A 23,984-nucleotide genomic window follows, 5' to 3' on the forward strand; every position below is an offset into this window, starting at 1 on the left:
ATGACAATCGTGGTACTGTGTGTATGAAAATATAAAAATTTTATATGAGTACGTGCTGTTTGATAGTTGCTGGTAAATCTGAATAATTGTAGTAAGTACAGATTTATTTGGAAAGAAAGTGAAATAAATGATTTATATGACTGTATACAGTTTACTACACAAATGCATATTACTTGTTATCATGTCTAACATTGGTTAATTTTTAATCTTAACCTTAAACTTAACCTTAAAATCAATTGAGTCAACGACCCAACATGGAAAATCAAAACGCTATGACAGTTAAAAGCAATAATCCTGCTCCCACAGTGGAACAGATTAATGCTGATCGTATAACACAGGTATTTATAGTTAAATCTATTTTATTACATGAATTACATATATTTTTTCTTTACATCTATTTTATTAAATAATTACAGCTTGCAAATAAATATTGGGCACCACATACTATGGATTCACATCTTCCATTCAGTTCACAAATAGTAGAAGATATTTATATCCAAGAAATATGTGCATCTAAATTTTCTATTCGAAGAATTATGATGTTAGAGTTCAGTCAGTATTTAGAAAATTTTCTATGGCCATATTACAATACAACAATTGCAACTCGTGCTCATACCATGTCCATTGTTGTTATGGTGAATGAAAAATTTCGAGAACGTGTTCAAGTTTGGAAAGTATTTGAGAAACTTCCAAAATATTTTTCTGAATTTTTTCAAAAAGTCTTAGAGACATGCCTTGAAGACAGTATAATGGACTTTGATTTGAAAGAACAAACAGCATTGATCGTTTTTTTGAATCATTGTTTTAATTCTATGGAAGTATTATTAGTCAGAGAAGAAGTAAAACGGCTGGTGTCATTATCTATGTGGATTTCACTGCAACAAGGTCGTAGAGAATTAGAGTTTAGAAAATATCCAAAGTGGAGAAAGTACTGGAAGGTTATAATGAAAAAAGATAATCCTGAATGTAAAGAAAAGTTAGAGTGGGAACGTAAATTTTTACACAGATTAATGATAAAATTTATGACAATATTGGAAACAGTACCGGAGGAAGGTAAATTAAACCAAATAAAAATCTAATCTGTTTTATATTGTTCGAAAATATTTTTGTGGTACAATATTCTAATTTGGTATTTACTTCTCAATAGGGCCACTCTTACCAGATAAGGTACGATATTGTGAAAGGTTTCTTGAGTTAGTAATAGATTTAGAAGCTCTATTACCAACTAGACGTTTCTTCAATACTGTTATGGATGATTGTCATCTGGTAGTGAGGTGTCAGCTATCCAATTTATTACATCGTCCAGAAGGTGAATTGTTTGGCCAGGTAAGTTTTATTTCTCAAGTTTTTCAAATAAATAGAAATATCTAGTATAAAAGGATATATTGAAATTGATTTTATAAAAATGATACACCATTTACAAAAGTCATATGTTTGTACAAATATAAATATTATATGAATATCTTAAAAGTAAAAAATTCCTTAGAAGATGATATTTTTATAAGAAATGATAGATGCAATGATAATGTTTATGGATGTTTATATATTTTGCGATTAATGTTATATCTTATACAGATAAGTGCACATTTTCATAAGGCATAGGAAATTTTGTTTCAAGGCACTTATGATTATAAATTCCAAATTATTCAAATAGATAAATACATATTTAGTATAGATATATTTAAGTTTGTATGTAAAAAGCAATGAATCTATCAACAATGATACATATAAATATTATATTCTCCTAGAATAATATAATTTTGTTGATTTTAAAAATTCTTTTAATTAAATACCATTATATACAATGCCTTAGCTTACTATTTATGGACGTTATGTTCCTGCCTTAATAAAACATGTATTTGTTAATATTAACTAATATGATATATTCCTTGTCGAGCACTGGTTTATGATACAGACTATCATTATAAATATGCTTTTCACTTGATATGTTCAATCAAATGTGCAAAATACAATGCTTTCATAGAACAAAATTATTTCATTTGAGATCGAATTTCATAATCGATTATACGATTTAAAAATTGTTTAATATCCCGCGTTAATGGCAGTCATTTCTTCGCCCCAATCAAGGCCCTCGATATTTTCGCCTGAATTACAGCAATTGCATGTTTTACCAAGTAAGAATGTAACTCTTCTCTGTCCAAATACGCAAACATATAGTATTAAAATTGCCTGTAGCAAATTAATAACGATATGACAATATTCTAACGCTTCGTAATTCAGTCGTGATAGCAGGAATGATAGCCAACCGATACTCATTATTGCAAACAGAAAAACGAACATTCTAAAGCTGTATTTCATTTTATGATGAATTCGACCGTATGTGCTCATTCTTTTAATCCTGTTTGCGGTTGTTAATACGAAAGATAAATCAATCATTATCGTAAATGCGATCGATGTAAATAGTACGGAAATACCGAGCCAACCGATTGTTTCTTGAGGTGGATATATCTTTCCGCCAACGACAGGTTTATTAGTTTCTAAGGCAAAGTGTGCAAAAATTGCAGTGCCCGCTATGCAAACCGTTGAACCCCAAACATACGTAGAATAGTAACAGTACTTCCTGCCGTCAGTTACTCTTAAAAATACGTTTCGCGAACGGAAAGTGCTCCATACGTAGTAACCCAAAGCGTTCAACCAGAAAAATGCAGCTAGCAAGGAGACATACATGACGGTATCTGAAAGAAAGAAATATTTTCGTAAAAAGTTAAGCATTTTTCAATCGAATATATCCTAATTGGAATTGAAATTTAATTTTCCACGAATAGCTTGAATATTTATGAATATTCATGTATTTCATACCGGCAATCATAAAACTGATGTGATTGCCGAATTCCGTGAAAATCCTGACGGTAGACGCAGATTGCCCAGCTATAAGACACAGAGTCATACTAGTTATCATGTTTCCCACAAGATCACGCAGTTGTGGTAGAACAAAATAGACAACCGCGACAACCAGATAACTAGCTATCGATATAGCATGAAAGGTGGGATCGATGGCGTGTTTCATCAAATAATTTGTATCGGACCATGTAACGACTACGTCGGGTACGCAAATCATCGCGTACATCGCTACCAGTCGATCTCTGCTCAAAATTGCTTTGTCAGCGCAATAATGTCCGAACGGATAATCATAATGAATCGAAACCGTCTCGAGATCATCTTCGTCCATTGAATCTGCATTGTCGAATCCAAATGCACCATTATATTCGTTTTGCTTTCCCTTTATCAAATCGGTGGTGTAGTGTCGCAACACGCCAGTTGTCAGTATCGCGAGCCGATCCTCGCCTGATCGATAATGATATACATTCCATTGATGCTCGTTAGGTTGACACTTAGGTCTTCCAATCTTCAATTGATAATTCGGTTTAACCGGTTTGCTCCTTGATATACCATTGACCTTCTCCTCGATGAATTCCGGTCTCCACTCCGTCTCGTTCGTTTCCGTCAATGGCGTGCACGTGTCGTCTACAAGAAGCTCGTTGTGCTCGCAACACTTTGCCACGCTGATCAAATTTGCCTTCCCGTCTGTGTTTGCAAGAAGGGGATGATTCCCCAATATACCAACGATGATAAGCAACGTACTCACGAGATAATACATGTCATCGAATCGGCACCGTTCCTACTCTCGTGTCTTTGTTTCCATACATTGGTTCCGTGCATTCATTCGTCAACCAACTTTCCGCCGTGGCCGAGTTTAGCGTTGCTCGTGATCGATTTCGTGACGGCTATCTTGACGTTATTTTAACAGCGTTGTTATTCACTCGTTCATTTTAACGCAACGATAATAGGACTTCTCGTGTGTTCATCGTCATACCTGCCAATGCCGCCTGCGGTAGTAGTTACCCGCCTAGCGAGACTTACCCCTGCCATACTCGCCGCCATCGCATCGCATCCATTCCCATTCTCTGTTGCACTATCTTTTTATCTCTCTTTCTCTTCTGTTTGTTCACTCGCACGCTGGCTTGCTTACTCTCTTTTTCTCTCTTTCCCCCTTCCCTATGGCTGCCTCATCGCTCTCCCTCCTCTCGTATACTCATCTTTACCTTTCTCGTTTACTTTGCATTTTGGCTTCGTTGCTTCTTCTTCCGATATTCGTATCTTCGTGTTAATTTAACTTGTAAAAGTTTGACTTGCTATATGATCCGAATATTTATGATATAATCATCTATAACATAATTATTTATAGCACATTTATCGGCATTTATGCAATGGTATTACTTCATACTTTATACGATTAACTGGTGCTTTGTTATATACGCGCGATTTGTCTCGCAGTTTTTAAGCGGCCTCTAAATACTTAATGAAATTTATGGATGAAACTTATCTTGAGGCATGCCTATAGAACAGGCCCTGGAATTGGGTATAGTGACATATAACTTATAATCAGCAGGTTTGAAGTAGTGAAATGACATTTTAATAGCTATATGTATACGAAAAAGATTGTAATTGTTAGGTATAGTTTATTATAGTATAGTTTAGGAATGAAATCAGGTCTAGACGCATGCTGGAGATACATACATATGTATATATCTGTATTATATTGCACAATCGCTCCTTGAAATTACAACGCGTTTCTTGATTTCACACAGCTTCTAATTATGAATCTTATTCGCAGGGGATATAATAATCATAATTGGAAGTTCATAAAATTTCCTTCTTTTTTGCATTATTATTATTATTGCAAAGAAACGATTAATTTGGACATATTTTTCAATCAATTCAACTCACTCTCGTTGACTATAACGAAAATTGAAATCATACGAAATCTTTTTCAATGTAAGAAATCGATTATCATATATCATAATACGTTTATTTATACTAACGACATATTTATTTTATTATTTGCACGTTTATTTTTACAGTGCAACTTATCGCATTTGTATAATATATAAACAAGATAGACTACGCTACAAATGTTACGGATAGCATCAATCAAACAATCAATCTCTACATAAATAACCATCTTTCGACGGAAAATTATCTTATACGTGTACAAATTAAGATCTAAAGCATCTTACGATAATTCACTGTTTGTTATACTATATTACTCTATATAAATTAAAGAATAAAAATATTCTGAAATTGTCGGTAATTCGAACTTGAAGTCCAAAGAATCGTCTTGCATACGAGTCACTGCTAAGGTATTAAAAGTTTCGCATTTCTCGCTGTAGCAGCAACCTTTGCATTGCTAAAATATTGATCAGTAACATGTTCCGTCGCCATGGAAAACGTCACGTTGCATTCGTGTGTGTATCACGACAATGCAAATCCTCATTTTTGCAATGTCGATACTAGCATTACTCATAATAATATGTGGGTAACCACCACACACGTCATTGTTGTTTTGCACTATTCTCGTTTATCACGTCTTCGTGCGACAAATTAATTAGTTACTCGCGCAGATTGCTTTGTTTAATCATTGTAATAGCTTCACGCAACGAGAAATACGATTGTTCAATGCAGCGTATTAACGATAATTTAGTTTTTACTCTACTTCTTTTTGCACACCGTAGATTATTTTAAATGTTTTAATTAAAAAATTTTTTAATTTGTAGAAAATTCTACCTATCTATTTCTACATGACATAAATATAATTTCTATAAAGGAAAAGATATAAAACTTACGTGAATTAATATTAAAATTAGCTGGATTTTCTATGCCAATGGATATAATGCTTAAATTAAAAATGACGCTTAATTTTATTATCATACTTAATTGACGTTGTTCACATAATTCATTTTTCTGTCTATTATATTTATTTTAAGATAGAACACTTTCATTTTGTTCGTTATGGTAATAAAAAGTATTCTGGCAACTTTGAATGTTTACGCTCATATTTCGTGTGCTCTAGCGTTCGTAGTTTTAACGTTTGCGATATCTGTCGACTAACACGTTTTTAATGACTCAAAGACGTCAGAAGTACATGATGATGTAAGGTGAATCGTCGTCTCGGAAGTGTCGCGTCAGTCGATTAGAATGAGAAAGTTTGATACGGACGCCTACGAAGAAAACAATAAAATTACTAGATTACACGAAATTGCCATGATGAGTTGTGAACCTTCTTATTCTTTAGCTAATCTACAGATCAGCAAAAATCGTATGATAATAAATGACACGATAATTAACACGATACTTGTTGCTGGGCAATGTTTGTAGAGATTCTTAAAAAACGTATTTTACGACGATTCATTAAAAGAGTATTAAATTCTATACGATCTTTATACGACTATGTTACTTAAATAGAAGTAATTCTTTGTCTCGTTGTCATTACTCATGATTATCTTCGACTAGTCGAATATATTGGTATAAAAAGAAACTACACGTCTTATTACGTTACGTTATTAGCGACGAAAAAGAAACAAAGTTATTTTTATAAATACTAATCATGTTGTGATAATTCGACTTCTTCAGGTAGTACTTCCTCGCACTCTTCATCCTCGTAAGCTGCCCAAGATTTTGGAAAGCCAATCCCACAAGGTCTCTTCTTTGCCAACAACTTTCTCACTCGTTTTCGTGTCCCAACCAACAAGAGGAATATTATAAAGCCTTGTAACGCATTCAATATATCCATCGGTATCCTAAATTGGAATTAAGAATCAAAGTATGTAATCAAGCATCAACGTGTCACTATATCTTAGCAATTGAGAAAATTAATTTCTTTGACGAGATTGTCTTATTTTGTTGATAAACAAAAATGATAGAAATTACCAGAAATCTTGTTTACTATGATCAGCATATGAAAGCACTTCAAAAATCCATGTTACGCCCATGAAAAGTATCAGTTTGACGTAAAGCAGGCATTTAAAACGAAGTACTCGTAATTTGCTTCCGCTATAATCACGATACTGATGCCACAATCGCCAACCAGTTAGGCCGAGATAGATAACGTTTAATGTCAATAAAATACTAATTGGCCCATAAAAATACGCCCACGTTTGTTCATGTCCTATAAAAACATAGACGATAGTCGTTATTCAATAACATGATTAATATATAATAACGGAGACTATTAAAAGATCGTTAGGTTTTGAAAGATATTGTTCTTACCATTAAACCAACAGCTACTTTCTCCAAAACCGGGTTTTAGATGGTTTCCTTCTACGTGATGAGTAATCAAAATTGCAATTAATAAGCATAATGGTCCACTCCAGCCGATAATAGAATAAATAGTAAAAAGCATTTTATCTCCGATCATGAAATCTTTAAACCTGTAGGAATAACAAATCAAATGATGAATATGAATGAACTAGATCTTTAAATCTTTTTATCGACTTTATTGGTTTTACCAAACTATTCTCCATATATTGAATGAGACGATGTTTAACCAGAAGAAAACAGCCATAAAACCGAAATATAGAATGAATCCTAGAAGAATAAATGAATTATTGATTTAAAAATCGTACAATGTAAATGAGTAATTGTGATATGAATAAACAAATGATTATCAGCATGTCGTACCTAGAGAGACACATATATGATAATCATCATCGTGCTGCTGCCTCAACATCTGAATGGAAAGAATGATATAGCTAACTGTTAATGACGTGACTACGGCCATCATTGCTTTATCTTGAATCTCTCTTAATTCTGGTAGCAAAACATAAACTGCCAAGGTGATGATCAAAAATATGGCCGATATGATACTCAGGGTGCAGAACAATGTGTTTCTCCATTGAATACCGTCGTATTCGATATCCGTGCATACCAAAGCAATTTTGACACCAGTATTCGGATTTCTTGCCACGCAGAAGCTGAATATTTAATTAAATTAGGAATATAAAAGAAAAAAAAATGAATAAAATTTAACATATTTAAGTGTCAAATAAGCTTAAATCCTGTTTTATCCATATTTTGAAGATAGAATAGAAAGAAGAATATTAACAAACAGTATTATGTCGATTGCACGGATTATCTTTAATCGTCGATTAGTGTCGCTGGATCGTGATCCACGAGAAATTAGTTATTTATTTATTTTAACTTTCACTCTGTGTTGTATGTGATAAACACCACACAAATTAAGATATATGAGCGAACTGTTATGGACCCCTATGACCCAACGATAACAGTTGAAGATTAAACAAACTTCTTGAAAAAGATTTGCGTCACTGAAAGAAATGCAACTGACACACATCGTTTACCTTTCTGCTTCTATTTTTGTGGATACCGTGTCTACAAACTGCAGCCACGGTTTCCCATATTCCTCGATTATAGTGAAGTTATCGAACGTGCGCATCTCAGGATTGACTATGTACCAACCAAATGAGCACGCGAGATTAATCGCGTTGCCATCAGAACAATTCAGCGTATGTAACCACATGAGACCATCCGAACAGCAATTGTTGTCTTTCGCCTGACTCCATGTGATCGCCAACATTAATAGACTGATCCATAGCAACTCTGGAAAAGGGTAATTCATCCTCAGTCACATTCGACCGTGAAAGTTTCGCTCTTCATGAGAATTAAGTAGATTATATCAATTATTATATATCGAAGCACACACTTGTTATTGCTACATATATGGAACTATAAAGATCGTTTTCAAGTACTTTTAGCGAGAATCTCCATCGTACGATCTTTGTGTATATAAATGAGTATTAGAAACGTATTTATATTTGATACGTAAAGGCACCCATTTACTTCGAACTCGTGGCACTCGTGACGAATATCACGAATGTATCGATACAATCTGAAAGCTTAAAAGGGATTTCACGAATATCGCTATGATATCGTAACGATTCCAATACTTTATCTTTTCTACGTTTCAGGAAGTGCTTACTAGTCTGGTAGCAAAATGAGTGGTAATATGATGAAATTGTTAACGATGTCAGAATGAAGGCAAATAATTCATAGAAGGAATAAGACGAGAGAGAACATCTCTTTCATTCTAATATCCATTGTAGGTCGATACTTCTTTTTTTGCCCGCGTAAAAAGATTATAAACAATGTATTTAACAAAATGATTAATTCTATGTTCTTGATAAGATATGATATATTGTAGAAAATTGTTCTCGTTATCGGTAATTGAATATCGAGCACGTTCGGTCTGGGAAACAAAGAGATTCGCGTTTAAAAAGACGCAGTTGTATTAATATAGTTCAATAGTGGTTGTTATGCACGTATGCAGTATGAAATGACTGGATCGAAAAAAGAAAAGTTTGTGCTTCTGTTAGCGAGAATGCTCCTTATGCCCTTTTCTTGGCTTCCTCAATGTCTGCACAAACCATTGCTCTTTTTCGTTGAGCCATGTGCATCACGTGTTTTCTCTTGTTTTTTACGATTCCTATGATATCAATGCGGCTAATTCAATTTATTCAATTACAAGGTTACGTTAATGAAGTATTATTTGTATCGTCATTTTATAATACTTTACAATGTTAAGTTATATTTTACTTAAATGAGTACAATCAGAAAAAATTTTATTGATATCCCAAAATTGATACACGTTCGTATTCATTTGTATTTCATTTGTATCATTCAGTAATAAACATCGGATTCTCATAAAGAAGATGAATGAAAAGTTCGTTAAACACACGCGAGAATGGCAGAATCAAGTATTGCAGACTTCGTATTTATAGAATTTCCTATTTATTAGAGATAGTTTCGTGAAGTAACGGAAGTTAGTAATATAAAATGATTTAATCATTCGTGATAACGTTATTTGCCATACATCTTCAATATATCTGACGCACATAGAGCATATCTATGATTTTTACTGCCCCTGGCTTCGACACTTTCCTTCTATCAGTCGCTTCAACCGTGATCGACGAGAGAAGGGAAATAACAGACATGTAAATTCTTTTTCTTTTCTCGCGTGATGCAACACGTATTTTTGCATGTAAAATTTCATGCTTCTTTCTCGAACGAGAAAATCTACATCGTCATTCCGTCGAATAATTCGTTGAAAATTCCTGAAAACACACGTGCGTCTTAATCTATCATAAACAAAATCTCCCAACGTGTTACGCGTCAAACATTCGTTACAACGTAAAATCTATTACGAATTCAAGGCCTGTTTGGTTATTTATCTAAGGCAAACTATTAGCTAGTATTCGAAATATCTGTGACGTACTTTGCAACAACATATCCTTCCCTCAATGAAATCTATTCAGTATATTCGACAAAATTTCCAAGTAACTTGGCGAGTAATTAAGTTAATATCTAGTATTTATCTGAATCTAAGTATTAACTAGTATTCATCTTCAGAATGCCTACGACGTAGTTCACACAACATACCTTTCCTCAATAAAATCTATTCAGAAGACACGACGAAATTTCAAAATATATCACGAACAGTGAATTAAAAACTCGACGAGTAGTTGAGTTAATATTTAACACAGCTAAATAGAATATGCGTGTGCGTGTGCGTGTGCGTGTGTGTGTGTGTGTGTGTGTGTGTGTGTGTGTGTGTGTGTGTGTGTGTTTACACACACACAGATGGAGATAAACAAAGAATAAAAATCAGAATAATCCAATCAGTGGAACTTTACGTACCTTTGACTGGCAATGAGCCCGAACGCCTGCTATAATTCACATTCAGCATCATCTCTCCGATTTTTATTAATACATTTCTTTTCATCTAATGCAAAACGAGCTTATTTCAGTGAAATTCACTAAATAGCCAATCAATTTAATTCCATTAATCATATACACCTGGCAATCTTCACTGTCGCAGAAGTTCAAAACAGGGATTGTCTTTTTTGTTGTCTGATGAAAGATTGAAACAAAATCTTAGAGATGAATCTTGGGACCGATCAAAAACAGCCTTCGCTATTTAAACTCGACTTAGCATATTAATTTGTCTAATTTTATACTCTTATCCCGTTTGATAAACATACAACGTTAGAATGTAAATTATCAGCGGATATAGCTTTTCATCATCTGGATTCTTGATTTAAGAAAAACTGTACCGAAACACGAAGCGCTTTCGTATCGGCGAAAAACTGATCTCGATCGGTTCTTAAAGAAAAAGAAGAAAAAACAGTCACCTTCTATAGCCACTAGTTTATCCATTCACTATTAGAACGAATTACTCGATCTACTCGTACGACAAATGAAGATTGTAAAACGAAGAAGTGGCAGATAACCAGACAGACACGTTGACACACTTGCGTTACGCGTGGTACTGAACAATTGTAGATGAAGCATTGATGAGCCGGTCCGAGATATAAGATACTCCCACTGCGGTCGAAGTAGAGATCTCTTGGCTGGCTTACAACCAGTGCAGTGTTCAGTGTGCCTTTGTATCCTCACGAGGAGAATGGGTTCCTGTCGAACAGGTTCACCGATGCCTTTATTCTAATTTACGATCCTCTTCCCATCTTCTACGTTTCCTTAGCTATTCTGTCCCTCTTAATTGATATTTAATCTCTAATATCTTTTAAGTAAAATTATATTGTACAGACTGTTACGAGACAATAATTAAGTATTTCAAAATGAACAAAAAAAGAGATAAACTGGCATAGAAAAATGGAAGTTTATATATAATTATACATTTATAAATTCATATTTTTATCAATATAATTAAAAAAAAAAGCGAAACTTACATAAAGATTTGTTTCATCTACTGATTACTGTAACGCATGCTTTACCTAGGATATTTTGTATATTTTTCGTATATCCAAAAAATTGTCTCACCTTAAAATTTTCTATAAACGTATGAACAACCGCAGTTTAACGGTAAAACTTAGGTTTCTTCCAATTTCGAGATGGTAGATGGAAATATTAATTAAGAAGGGCAGTATTCTTCGTTAGTCCACCTATCATAAATTACGGAGAGACCGACGTCAAAGTCAAAGCTTGAATAAACTAATGGAAGATAAGATTTTATAAGTTTAATACGTTAATAGGAAATTAATGTCATGTTGATTTTATTCGTACGTTATAATGTAGAAAGTGTGCTACGCATATATTCACAGGATCTTTCTGACGGGACATGGTTTATTATAATCTTGGACAATTGACACAGCCTTGAATAATGTTACATTTACTCCACATTGGCACTCGCAAACATAATTGATTTGCAGGCGTCTCTTCATTCATTTTAATGGTATTTTTTTTGCGTAATATTTTCGTCGTGGAGAATGATTAAGCAGTGTTATTGCTTCATCAATCTCTACCGAGGTGAACTTTGAATGGACATAGATATGTGTATTTATAAAGTAATTATTGATAGAAACAGCGGAAAGCTGATTAAGGGATAGGCTGTATATTAAATAAATGGATTAGTATTCGATATATGCATAATAAAACATAAAAAATAGTTAAACAATAGAAAGTGACCTCGGAAATCACTTGTGAATAGTTATAGTGTCAAACGAAGTAACGTATTACGTATCTGCATAGTTTTAATAGTCTACATATTTATTTATCATAGACATTTACTTTTATTTATTACATTATGGCGTGATAAATATTATTGATTATATTTGATATATATGATTATATTTGTTTGTTCGATTTACAGCTATTAGAAATGTTGAAGTTTTACGCGAGGTTTGAAATCAATGAAGAAAGCGGCGACCCCCTCACCGATCACGATATGACACAATTGCATTACACTAAAATTACTTCGCTTCAGGTATAAAATATAACATATATTTCGAACGCTTAAGAAACTATTGCTTTAAAAATTAAATTTCTTTTTTATCTTTCTTTTTATCGAAAAGAAGTAGACAATTCCAAGAAAAGAAATAAAATATTCTTTCTTATCAAATAATGAAAATGACAAAATTACTTGTTTTGCTATTAATTGATATTTTAATTCTTGTTACTAAGTATTCAACTTTCGAGTTATGTATTATTGAAACGATTTTTCCGCATCATTTGTCAAATCATCAACGTTCTCATTAGAATGGGCATTCACATATTAAAACCAAAGGAGTACAAAAGCATAAACCAACAAACAAAATTCGAACTGTGCACAGAAAGCAGTTTTTGCGAAGTTCCCAGACTTACGAAGCTTTGCGTTGGCGAATGTGGCGAGCGTTGATACGAGAGAAGCTCTTTATAAACACTTCGGGTTGCTCAGGTAATCTCTTGACAATTTATATCTTATTTATTGTACGCTTTTTCTAAAGAATTATAAATCATTTTCATATTTTATCTCTATGCGAATTTTCAGTCAAGAGAAGCTAAGGTCAATTGCGAGTTACCTCAGTTTGGTACCATCGGAAGAACGCGAGAAAGATGAGAATTGGTACCGGTATGATATAGACTTTCTTCGAGAACTTTTGGTAAGTTAAGTAAAAAGAAAATTAGTAAAAGAAAGAGAAATAGAAAATATAGATTTAACATTGTGAATAATATAAACTTTAGATTTCACGTCACGAGCGTAGAGCTTCTCAGTTAGAGGAGCTCAATGAAATGCCACTTTATCCAACAGAAGAGATCATTTGGAACGAGAGTATTGTACCGACAGAATATTTTTCTGGCGAAGGTTGTTTAGCTTTACCAAAATTGAATCTGCAATTTCTTACTCTGCACGATTATTTACTGAGAAACTTCAATCTATTCCGACTTGAATCAACTTGTATGTACAGAATAAATGTAATTAATTGAAGTAATATGGGATGATCTTCTCACTAGTTGATACAAAACCAACGTCGCCAATCATATCGCGAATAAACACTCTCATTTTTATTTCATGGATATACACACACATAGTCGTCTCTGAGCTAACACAGAGCCATTATCGATTTGCGATGTTAAATCATATGTATAGATTAGCATAATGTTATCACTGTGGAAGAATTTCATTTGAATCAACTGGCGAAAAAATCACCCTGTAATATAGTACAGTAAATAATGATATGAAATATTTATAGATGAAATACGGCAAGATATCGAAGATGCTGTGAGCAGACTAAGCCCTTGGTAAATTACTATATTTCAATAAACTGAAACCATTAAAAAGTATATTAATAAAAGTATAATGTATTTTATCTAGGCGAGCCGAAGATGGTGGTGTTTACTTCGGCGGTTGGGCTAGAATGGCTCAACCTATTACACAGTTTGCTGTAGTTGAGGTAGCGAAACCTAATATTGGCGAGAAAAGACCATCCAGAGTACGTGCTGATGTCACAATAAATTTAAGTGTTCGTAAAGAAATTAAGTCTGAATGGGAAAACCTCCGGAAACACGATGTCTGTTTCCTCATTACAGTTAAACCACAAAACCCAATCGGTAAGATTTCATCAAATAATTTTAATTATTCTATTGTACTTTATGTAATTAAAATAAGCAATTAAGTCAATAATTTAACATGCAGGTACAAAATACAGTCACAAACTACCTTTTGTACCACAAGTTGGATTAACAACTGTTCGAGGATGTGAAGTTGAAGGTATGCTAGATTCAAACGGTAGAGTAATCGAAGATGGACCTGAACCACGCCCGATTTTACCTGGAGATACTCGCACGTATAGAGTTTGGCTAGATTGTAATCAGTATAGGATTGATATGGATAACGCTAGCCATGGTGGTGAAGATGTATATGAAAGTTTTAACATCATAATGAGACGTAAACCTAAAGAGAATAATTTCAAAGCAGTTTTGGAAACGATAAGAGAGCTTATGAATACAGAATGCGTCGTACCTTATTGGTTGCATGACATAATTCTTGGATATGGTGATCCTGGTGCTGCTCGTTATTCTAGGTACATCAAATATAGATATTATACTTGAAATATACAATAATATTAAAAGTCTCTAGATATTTCATATTTTTATTTTCTTGTAGAATGCCAAATGAAATTGCGTCAATGGATTTCAATGATACATTTCTTGATATAAATCATTTAAAAAATAGCTTCCCTCAATATGAAATTAAGGTTTCTACCAATGATGAATCGAAATTAGTACGTCCTTTTCGTTTAACATTTGAAGATGTACTTGCGAAACATAATGTTGAACCCGTAAAGAAAGTTATCAAAATTGAACCTCATGTGCCACCCAGTAGAGGCCCTTATAAAGCTAACGAACCAAAAAAGTATGAGGAACTATTTTTTTCCTTCTTTAATGATAAAGCAAAGGTTATGTATAATAATTTTACATACAATTTAATTCCAGAAATCAGATTCCTTTTACACCAACGCAGGTCGAAGCCATTCGTGCAGGTATGCAACCAGGATTGACGCTTGTTGTAGGTCCTCCTGGTACTGGTAAAACGGATGTCGCTGTTCAAATTATATCAAATCTTTATCATAATTTCCCGAATCAGAGAACCCTTATAGTTACACATTCTAATCAAGCACTGAATCAACTTTTTGAGAAAATCATGGCACTTGATATAGATGAAAGACATTTATTGCGTCTTGGTCATGGCGAAGAAGCGCTAGAAACTGAGAAAGATTTCAGCAGATACGGTAGAGTTAATTATGTTCTAGCTAAACGTTTGGATCTTTTAATGGAAGTTCAAAGATTACAGGTTTGTAATTTACAATATGAACTACAATATGTATTATATCTATCACATATAATTTACATGTATAAAATGTACAAAATTAATGGTTTCAGGAATCGTTAAACGTAAAAGGTGATGTCGCATATACATGCGAAACAGCAGGTCACTTTTTCATGTATCAAATACTAACAAGATGGGAACGCTTTGAAACCAGAATTAAGCAAAAACAGGGAACAGGAAATAATGCACCTGCTGCTTTTATCATAGATGAAGAATTTCCATTTCATAAATTCTTTGATAATGCGCCAAAACCGTTATTTAAACGAAATTCGTATGAAGAAGATCTTGAAATAGCATGCAGTTGTTTTCGGTAAATTTATATCAAATAAAGATTTTGCATAAGAAATTATATTTATAACTAAATTTTTATTAAATATCATTCTTGCAGATATATAGAGCGGATTTTTGCTCAATTAGAAGAGTTTAGAGCTTTCGAGTTATTACGATCTGGCTTAGACAGATCAAAATATTTATTAGTCAAAGAAGCAAAAGTTATTGCTATGACTTGTACTCATGCTGCTCTTAAAAGACGTGAACTAGTAGACATGGGATTTAAATACGACAACATTCTCATGGAAGAATCTGCTCAAATTTTAGAAATTGAAACTTTTATACCGTTATTACTACAGAATCCACAAGATGGATATAATCGATTGAAACGTTGGATAATGATAGGAGATCATCATCAGTTACCACCAGTTATTAAAAACATGGCTTTTCAGAAATATTCAAATATGGAACAATCTCTTTTTGCAAGATTTGTACGATTGGGTGTTCCTACAGTTGATCTCGATGGTCAAGGTCGTGCAAGACCCAGCATCTGCAATCTATACAACTGGCGTTATAAAAAATTGGGCAATCTTGCACATGTGGAAAATAGCCCAGAATATTTAGTGGCAAATGCTGGATTCTTATATGATTTTCAACTTATTAATGTCGAAGATTTCAATGGAGTGGGTGAAAGTGAACCCAGTGCGTACTTTTATCAAAATCTCGCTGAAGCTGAGTATTGCGTAGCTGTATTTATGTACATGCGCCTTCTGGGCTATCCAGCTGACAAAATTAGTATATTAACTACTTATAATGGACAAAAGCATTTAATAAGAGACGTAATAAACATAAGATGTGCTAGCAATCCTTTGATAGGTCGACCAAATAAAGTAACAACAGTTGATAAATATCAGGGTCAACAAAACGACTATATATTACTATCTCTCGTGAAAACTCGAGCTGTCGGTCACTTACGAGATGCACGACGATTAGTAGTCGCTATGTCAAGAGCGCGTCTTGGCCTTTATGTTTTTGCTAGAGTGTCACTTTTTAACAACTGTTTTGAATTAACACCCGCATTTGCTCAGCTAATGCAGCGGCCATTAAAACTACAACTTCTTCCTCAAGAACATTATCCTACCGAAAGACTTAATGATGCTAATCTCTCTACTTCACCAATGGAAATTGAAGATATGCCTCATATGGCTAAATTTGTCTACGATTATTACATAGAAAAAGTTAGTGGTATGAAAGTAAGTTATATAGAAACTTTCTTTATATTCATTCATATCATAATTAAGTAAAAAGCAATAAATAACATTTAATTAATTACAGGAATCACAAAAAGTATGGCAGAAACCAGGTATGATGCAAACACCTAACAGTCCATCTTACAAAGTTCCTGCCCATCCTGGAGCAGATGATGATACGGATGATGAAGAAATTAATCAAATGGAGGATGAGCAGGAAAATACCAAAGAAGAAGAGAATAAAGAATCAAAATTTGAATTAATTAAAAATTTAGTTGAGGACCTAACTTCGGAAAATGAAGGCAGTGATCGTTAGAGACAAGCTCATAGATCTATAAATGAGCACTAAATAATAATAAACAAATATTTTTACTGAAAATACGCATTTTTTTATTAAAATTATACATTATTATTACATTGACATGATGTCGAAAGTTATTATAGTAAGATTAAAGAATATTTATATTTATTATAAATATCATATTCTGATTTTCATATATTTTATGTATTTCATGTCCATTTTAAAAATGTTTTAGATAAATAGATTCATATTTCACTTTGTTAATATTTTTATCTTAACGTGTGTTTTTCTGATTGTAATTTTTTGTGCCTTTCTAGTAACTTTTTCGAATTTTCGTTAGTTAGTTGAACACTTGATGGCACATAACTATCATCAAATTTCATTGTCTTACTAGTAAAATCTGGATAATATTCCTCGATAGATGCTTTAATTCCCTTTGAATTGGGAATGTATTCTTCAGGATGTTTTATAATGGTTGTACCACTAGGTTCATACGTTTCATAAGATACTTTTGATGAATCCATGGAATTTGGTACATATCGAACTACGTCCGCTACGCTCTTATTATCCGATACTATAGGAGAATATTCATTTGAAAATACTTGGATTTGTTCCAATGTACTCTTTCTACTTGGTATATAGTTCAAGTTCGCGCATAACTTTTTCGTCACAGGTGCGTTTGGTACATACTCCTCTAAGATATCATTTCCCAGATTGTCAACTGGTAGACATCTTTTAACTCTATCATTTTTTGTGTTAATCGATTCCTTCACTACTAAATCATTGTTTCCTGATTTTGTGAGTAAAGTATTCTTACTATCTTTTTGATGTATATGGTTGGAAGTCTTCCTGACTGGCTTTTCTGTTATTTGATTCAAAATATCTTTTTTCTCTATTGTTACTTTGGGTAATTCCGATTTTTCTAATTTCTTCTTTGCTGGAGAAACATTTACTCTAATAGTAGGTAACGATGTAACATCTTTTATACTTTCTGATGGTTCAAATGTATATCTATAGTTTGTAAAAATATCTATGTAAATAACTAACAATAATTATATATCATGATGTAACCATTGATGTACATATTTTTTAAATTGTAATGTAATAGGTTAAAGGCAATATTTTTATATGTAATATTAAAAATTAATATAATTTTTATATAAATTACTTTATTTATATTTTATATAAATAAATATATATGAAAAATAGCATAACTTAAGTAAAATTGAAATTAATATCGAACATAAAATGATTTTGCTTACGTGATTTCCAATTGTCGAGTAGATTTTTTACATTTGCATTTCTTAAAATTTTGAGGCGATCCTTCTGTTTGAACATTGCGCAAAATTGCTTTCTCCAAAATTTTATACAGTGCCACCCAATCCTCAAGATCAAGCCATTTATTAGTTGAAACCTTTTTCTCCTTAATTTTGATAGTCTTCTCTTGAACAGTAACAACAGCCGTAACTAAACAATCATTCGAAGCCTACGAACACAGCTTCTGTTTTACTTGTGCAGATGCAAGATCGTCTATTGACAGCTGTTAGCAGCTGTTAAATGAGATACCTTAATTACTTCCAAATATTGACCATCACGAAACATTTTTAAAATATATTGTAAATTATTAATAATTTGATTATTTTTTCGTGAGTTACTTGCTCTTATTGTTTCACGAGTTTTTTGTTTTCAATTTATTCAAGAAGTTCTATCGATAATCTTTTTAATATAGCCGCTTGTCACCTTGGCTCCGGTATTATGTCAACGTAATGCACCGACTCACACATGTCAGATATGTGAATATGAAAGTTAACTAAGATATTTGTGTAAAAAGAAGAAAAATTTCTCTTCTAATTATTAACAGAATCCATAAATTCTTATACAGTATACAAAATTTATATATGAAAAATCGATAAAGCTATATTGTATCATTTATTTAAAATAATTTTTATTTTATAAAGAAATGATATCACTTCGTCGAAATTTAACTTTGATACATACATAAATTATTTAATGCGTTATTTCATGCATTAAATTAGATTTAAATTCAATATTATTACTTGGTATAATATGAATTATTAATAATATATTTCTCATAGAAATATTAATCTTAATGGAATTAAATAATAAGTAAATGTTTATATCTTTTATGTTAATTTAAAATTTTATATACGTATCTGCGAAATTAAACATTTTCATATGAAAAATGTACGAACATTCGCTATTTTAAGCTTTTCATAATCGAAGAATTTATGTAGAAATAACTGATGATTAAATATTTCACTAAATATATACGCGATAAAGTATTTTCATATAGACGTATTTCAGGTACCATACTGCCTTTAAAGAAAAAATAAAAGCAATAATGTCAGAGAAAAAGCCAAATATTTTAGAAAGATTTATCATTTTTAGCGAAACAGATACCAAGACGTTGAAGGTATGTTCTAACCTACATTTTATTTTACACACAAACATTATTTTTATGTATATAATATAATTATATTTATTGATTTTTAATTTCAGATATTCAGTTATGGAATTGCTAGTATAAGCTTAGTGATTGCACTCTATCGAATTAGACCTGTATGTATAATAAATACTAATAATGTTTCATTTATTTCTATGTTTTATATCTTTTATTGTCGTATTTTTAGTTTGCTAAATTTAGAAAACCATCCAGCATACCATCTCGCTTTTTACAAAGAAAAGTTCAACTTCAAGGTACTGTGATACATATAGAACCTAATTATGGTACACTTTTAATGGTTGATCACAAACCATTAATATCTTTGCCTCGACTAAGTAGGCCAACATATTTACCAATTAAAGTAGCTGGTCTTGATGTAACAGCTAATGGTAGGTAATGATGAATTAAACATCTGTAAATGTATTACTCTAATAAAATAAAAAAATATGCTTTTAGGTATTAGTTGGTTGCAAACAATTGTTAGTGGAAAAGAAATAACTTTCATACCTTTAGCCACAGAAAAAGACTATGTAACTTGTATAGTATCTATAGAGCGAAATAAGGTAAATAGGAATTGTTAAGCTTGCTCTTTTTTTCAGTTCACCAATTCACAATATTAAATTTTATAGGAACAAATAAAAATTGGTGAAGAATTAGCAAAACTTGGTTTTGCTATAGTAGCAAAAGATTCTCCAAAGACATTAATACAAGATAAAGACATCGTAAGCTATCATAAGTGTTTATTGAAAGCACAAAAATGGGCACAAAATAAAAGAAATGGACACTGGCATTTTGTTAAAAATCCTACGATTTTATGGCGAATCCAACAGAATTTAAATAATAAATTGAAATCAATACTGCCTACATTTATAGCACAACAACTTAATATTTAACTACAGGTTTTTAATTCTTCTAATTCTATAAATCTTAATTTAAAAAAAGCTGATATACGTTTTTGTAATATATTAAAAATATTTATAGTAATAGTAAACATATAGTAGTTTTAAATATGTACTTAAAGGTTTCAAATTTTAAGCTTGTTCCTGGAGAAGCAATAACCGAAATCATAGAAGTAAAAGACAATATTTAAAAAAGCAAACATTTATTTTTATATCAGTTATACAACCTTACCAAATTCTATATAAAATTAAGAACATTGTTTAACACCATTTATGTCCAAAATTAATCTGCATATATAATACCCAGTTAAAGACAAATATATATCTGCAAACATTTTGCATCAAAGAGTAATACATTATTGTTATTTTCATACATATATTGTGTATAATATGTATTATACTCGAAGTAGAAAAATATCCTAGATTACATACAAAAATAGAAATTAAAAATTTAATGGAAGATTCACACATGATATCTTTATAATCACAGAAAACATTTTAATTAAATATGTAATTTATAAGCAAATGTGATCTCTAATATAAATTATTTTATTTATAGAACAATTATTTTAATAGTTTTATTATTTTTCACAATTTGTTCTGGAATGTTAATTCATATCAAAACAATATAACTGCCTATAACAAAATGGATTCTCTTTTCTTTTTATTTGGACCTTATCTTCATTATGCAGTTAAATAAAATCAGAATTTACAAAATGCATACATACACATACATATATATACATCAGTATATATGTATGTGTTTATATTAAATATTATATTAGTATATATATCATAATATGGAATGTTTTACAGAAACAACACCATTCCTAATCTTATATACAGATCTGACATATGAAAACTAATATATAATAAAATAAAAGAATTCTTTAAATATCACCTTTTTTGAAACATTGTTTAGAAAGTATAAGTAAAAACTAAATCCTACACCGGTAAAAGAATGAAATGTGTATGAAATATGTACGTTATAATTTCATAAAACCTAACAAATAAATCGATATGTTTGGAATATGTAGAACTTTTAACATGGAATAGAATAATACAATGAGTATTAATTTAAATTTGGACTGATGTTTCAACTTGTACACATTGGTTTATTTTTTAGTAGAATCTTCATTTTTTTTCATAGGTTTGGATTTTGCAGTCTGAGTTTCATAATCATTTTTTTTGACAGAATCTTCAGATTTTGTTTTTATTCTTGCTTCATTGCTTTGTTGTGATGTTTCAGGTTTAACTTGTGAATTGGATTTATCTTTCTTAATTTCCCTTGAATTTTTTTCAGATGCTTTAGGTGATGATGTTGTTGGTTTTGGAGTGGTAGTGGTACTGGTGGTAGTAGGTTGTGATGTTGTAGACTTCTGTATGGTCTCCTTTGGTCTTGTTGCATCTGAATTTGGTTTTTGTGTTGTTTGTGCTTTAACAGTTGATTTCGGAGGTAGTTTTGTAGTTGCTTCTTGTTTAACAGTTGATTTTGTCGATTTTGCCTCTACTTTAATATTTGGTGTAGCTGAAACTGTTAAAAGCGATTCTTCCTGTTTTTGTTCCTTCTTAGCTGAAGGTTTCATATTAAGTGTTAAATCTGGGAATGCTTGCTTCAATGGGACCCTCATAATATATTCATTCCAAGGAGAACCAAACCATAAATATCCATTATGTATATAAGCACTAGAAATTTCAGTAATATCTGTATCTTCTGAGTATAAAACATTCAAAATTTTTCCTGTTTTATCCATCCTAAATATTATTGAATCACTCTTTAATACTGTATTTCTTGAAAGATCAAATGAACCTACTGTATATAAAACTCTTTCCGAATAGTAATTTGGATAAATATCTTGCAATAATTTAAATGGAGCTTCTATTGAATAAAGTAGTCTTGATAACATTTTCCGTATATGTGGATGTGGTATCAGAGATTGAGCTAAAAGAGGATGTTCAGAATCTACAGTGAAAATGAAAGTTACTAGAAAGCCTCCTTGTCCATCACTATGTACATTGTCAGGTAGACCAGGTAAACCTTCTGCAAAGATTTCTTTTTGTCCAGCTTTTGAACCTTTTATATTATATTTAATAATGTACGAGTTAAGAGTACTTAGTACAATCAGAAAGCTTTCATCATCACTTAGTAAGACACCATTTGCAAATCCTATATTTTTTACTAATACTTCATTCTTTTTTGTTGCTGCATTATATCGAATAAGCCTGTAAAGAAGTATTTACATATAAATATAAATATTACACTTATTAAATACCAAACTAAACTATACTAACTAAATTTGAAACTTACCTTCCTGACGGATTAGCTAATAATGTATAGGTAGAATCATGAAGTGGAAAATCTATAGATGAATCTGTCCAATAAATATCTCCATTTTTTGCAATATCTAATGAATTGACCACTCTTGGAATCTTTCCATCAATAGGTTCAGAACTGTTGATTATATTTATGTACTGTCGTGTATTAACATTTACTTTGAAAATACCATAGTAACTATCAGCAACAAACAGTTCTCCCTTATCATTAAATTTTAGACCCAAAGGTCTACCACATTTTTGTTCTTGCCACAACCCATCTGTAAGTACCACTTTTACTCAAGATATGCATTTACTTAAACATTTTAGTAATTTTGTTAATTTTTTAAAACAAAATCTAGTTTTATTATCTGAGTATGTTTGTATTTAAACTATTAAATTTGTTATCTTTGTGAAAGCAATATGTAGAAGAATTCCAAAGAAAGAATAATAATAATAAATATTTAATGTAAATAAATTAATATAAATATTTTCTAATAATTATTACAACATACCACACTTTTGTCCAAACTTTACAATAGGCTTAATTCGATTTTCTTCAATTTGCACAACATAACCTCCACGTATACCAGTATATATTTCTCCATTAAAGGATGCAAAAGATTCTGGACCTTTGATTTCTCCAGAGAATAATATTTCAGGACCTTGTAGTCGAATCTTTGTTACAGATTTTAGTGTTTGTAAATCCCAAGGAAGTTTCATACTGAAATATTTATAGTAAAAAATCATAATTATTTGTTTTACCTATTTGACAATTATATTATCATAAAATAAATATCATACCTATATTCGGAATATTCTGCTTCTGGGGGTATACCTGGTAAAAAGGTAATAACAGCTAAGAAGAAACTAACATATATTATTACGGTACCGATTGACTTTAAGTACCCCATTATTTAAACAATCGGCTATGAATATTTTAAAGATATGATATATTTTACGAGCAACTTTAAAAACACTAAGAGGCTCTTTTAATGTTCCTTCA

The 23,984-nt window shown here is 31.6% G+C and overlaps 6 protein-coding genes across 16 annotated transcripts; 2 read left to right on the forward strand and 4 right to left on the reverse strand.

Annotated features, from left to right (window-relative positions):
• Window positions 1–9: 9 nt before the first annotated feature.
• Window positions 10–17,557, forward strand: LOC139991965 (RNA helicase aquarius). Its single transcript, XM_072012381.1, has 15 exons — window positions 10–338; window positions 417–1,053; window positions 1,148–1,326; window positions 12,485–12,598; window positions 12,945–13,048; window positions 13,142–13,253; window positions 13,336–13,549; window positions 13,845–13,893; window positions 13,967–14,202; window positions 14,288–14,675; window positions 14,759–15,007; window positions 15,088–15,445; window positions 15,535–15,791; window positions 15,870–17,004; window positions 17,087–17,557. Exons 1-15 carry the CDS (start codon window positions 255–257, stop codon window positions 17,315–17,317), a joined length of 4,347 nt encoding a protein of 1,448 aa, XP_071868482.1. The 5' UTR covers window positions 10–254; the 3' UTR covers window positions 17,318–17,557.
• On the reverse strand, window positions 1,369–4,184 carry Mthl5 (G-protein coupled receptor Mth-like 5). Of its 2 annotated transcripts, XM_072012402.1 has the most exons (3): window positions 3,836–4,184; window positions 2,821–3,746; window positions 1,369–2,696 (listed from the first exon to the last, which is right to left on the reverse strand). In XM_072012402.1, exons 2-3 carry the CDS (start codon window positions 3,617–3,619, stop codon window positions 2,044–2,046), a joined length of 1,452 nt encoding a protein of 483 aa, XP_071868503.1. In that variant the 5' UTR covers window positions 3,620–3,746; window positions 3,836–4,184; the 3' UTR covers window positions 1,369–2,043. The 2 variants fall into 2 exon arrangements, with proteins under 2 accessions (XP_071868503.1, XP_071868502.1); XM_072012401.1 differs by having other exon boundaries at window positions 2,821–4,184.
• Window positions 5,702–11,176, reverse strand: LOC139991975 (probable G-protein coupled receptor Mth-like 1). Of its 5 annotated transcripts, none has more exons than XM_072012409.1 (8): window positions 11,007–11,169; window positions 10,513–10,600; window positions 8,160–8,418; window positions 7,480–7,772; window positions 7,308–7,386; window positions 7,069–7,229; window positions 6,730–6,967; window positions 5,702–6,599 (listed from the first exon to the last, which is right to left on the reverse strand). In XM_072012409.1, the coding sequence occupies exons 2-8, from the start codon at window positions 10,595–10,597 to the stop codon at window positions 6,401–6,403; spliced, it is 1,314 nt and encodes a 437-aa protein (XP_071868510.1). In that variant the 5' UTR covers window positions 10,598–10,600; window positions 11,007–11,169; the 3' UTR covers window positions 5,702–6,400. The 5 variants fall into 5 exon arrangements, with proteins under 5 accessions (XP_071868510.1, XP_071868509.1, XP_071868508.1 ...); XM_072012408.1 differs by having other exon boundaries at window positions 10,513–10,679; window positions 11,007–11,167; XM_072012407.1 differs by having other exon boundaries at window positions 10,513–10,684; window positions 11,007–11,167.
• On the reverse strand, window positions 17,532–19,008 carry LOC139991977 (uncharacterized). The gene is made up of 3 exons (XM_072012413.1): window positions 18,869–19,008; window positions 18,565–18,788; window positions 17,532–18,313 (listed from the first exon to the last, which is right to left on the reverse strand). Exons 1-3 carry the CDS (start codon window positions 18,902–18,904, stop codon window positions 17,572–17,574), a joined length of 1,002 nt encoding a protein of 333 aa, XP_071868514.1. The 5' UTR covers window positions 18,905–19,008; the 3' UTR covers window positions 17,532–17,571.
• LOC139991981 (protein C3orf33) lies at window positions 17,962–20,865 on the forward strand. Of its 6 annotated transcripts, none has more exons than XM_072012420.1 (6): window positions 17,962–18,100; window positions 19,628–19,736; window positions 19,823–19,882; window positions 19,954–20,155; window positions 20,223–20,329; window positions 20,396–20,865. In XM_072012420.1, the coding sequence occupies exons 2-6, from the start codon at window positions 19,665–19,667 to the stop codon at window positions 20,657–20,659; spliced, it is 705 nt and encodes a 234-aa protein (XP_071868521.1). In that variant the 5' UTR covers window positions 17,962–18,100; window positions 19,628–19,664; the 3' UTR covers window positions 20,660–20,865. The 6 variants fall into 6 exon arrangements, with proteins under 6 accessions (XP_071868521.1, XP_071868518.1, XP_071868517.1 ...); XM_072012417.1 differs by lacking the exon at window positions 17,962–18,100 and adding an exon at window positions 18,969–19,065; XM_072012416.1 differs by lacking the exon at window positions 17,962–18,100 and adding an exon at window positions 19,003–19,095.
• Window positions 20,852–23,924, reverse strand: LOC139991970 (adipocyte plasma membrane-associated protein Hemomucin). Its single transcript, XM_072012396.1, has 4 exons — window positions 23,783–23,924; window positions 23,494–23,702; window positions 22,974–23,259; window positions 20,852–22,888 (listed from the first exon to the last, which is right to left on the reverse strand). The coding sequence occupies exons 1-4, from the start codon at window positions 23,890–23,892 to the stop codon at window positions 21,781–21,783; spliced, it is 1,713 nt and encodes a 570-aa protein (XP_071868497.1). The 5' UTR covers window positions 23,893–23,924; the 3' UTR covers window positions 20,852–21,780.
• Window positions 23,925–23,984: the final 60 nt, after the last annotated feature.

Source organism: Bombus fervidus, chromosome 11 (assembly GCF_041682495.2).
Source record: "Bombus fervidus isolate BK054 chromosome 11, iyBomFerv1, whole genome shotgun sequence".
NCBI classification, from domain to species: Eukaryota; Metazoa; Arthropoda; class Insecta; order Hymenoptera; family Apidae; genus Bombus; species Bombus fervidus.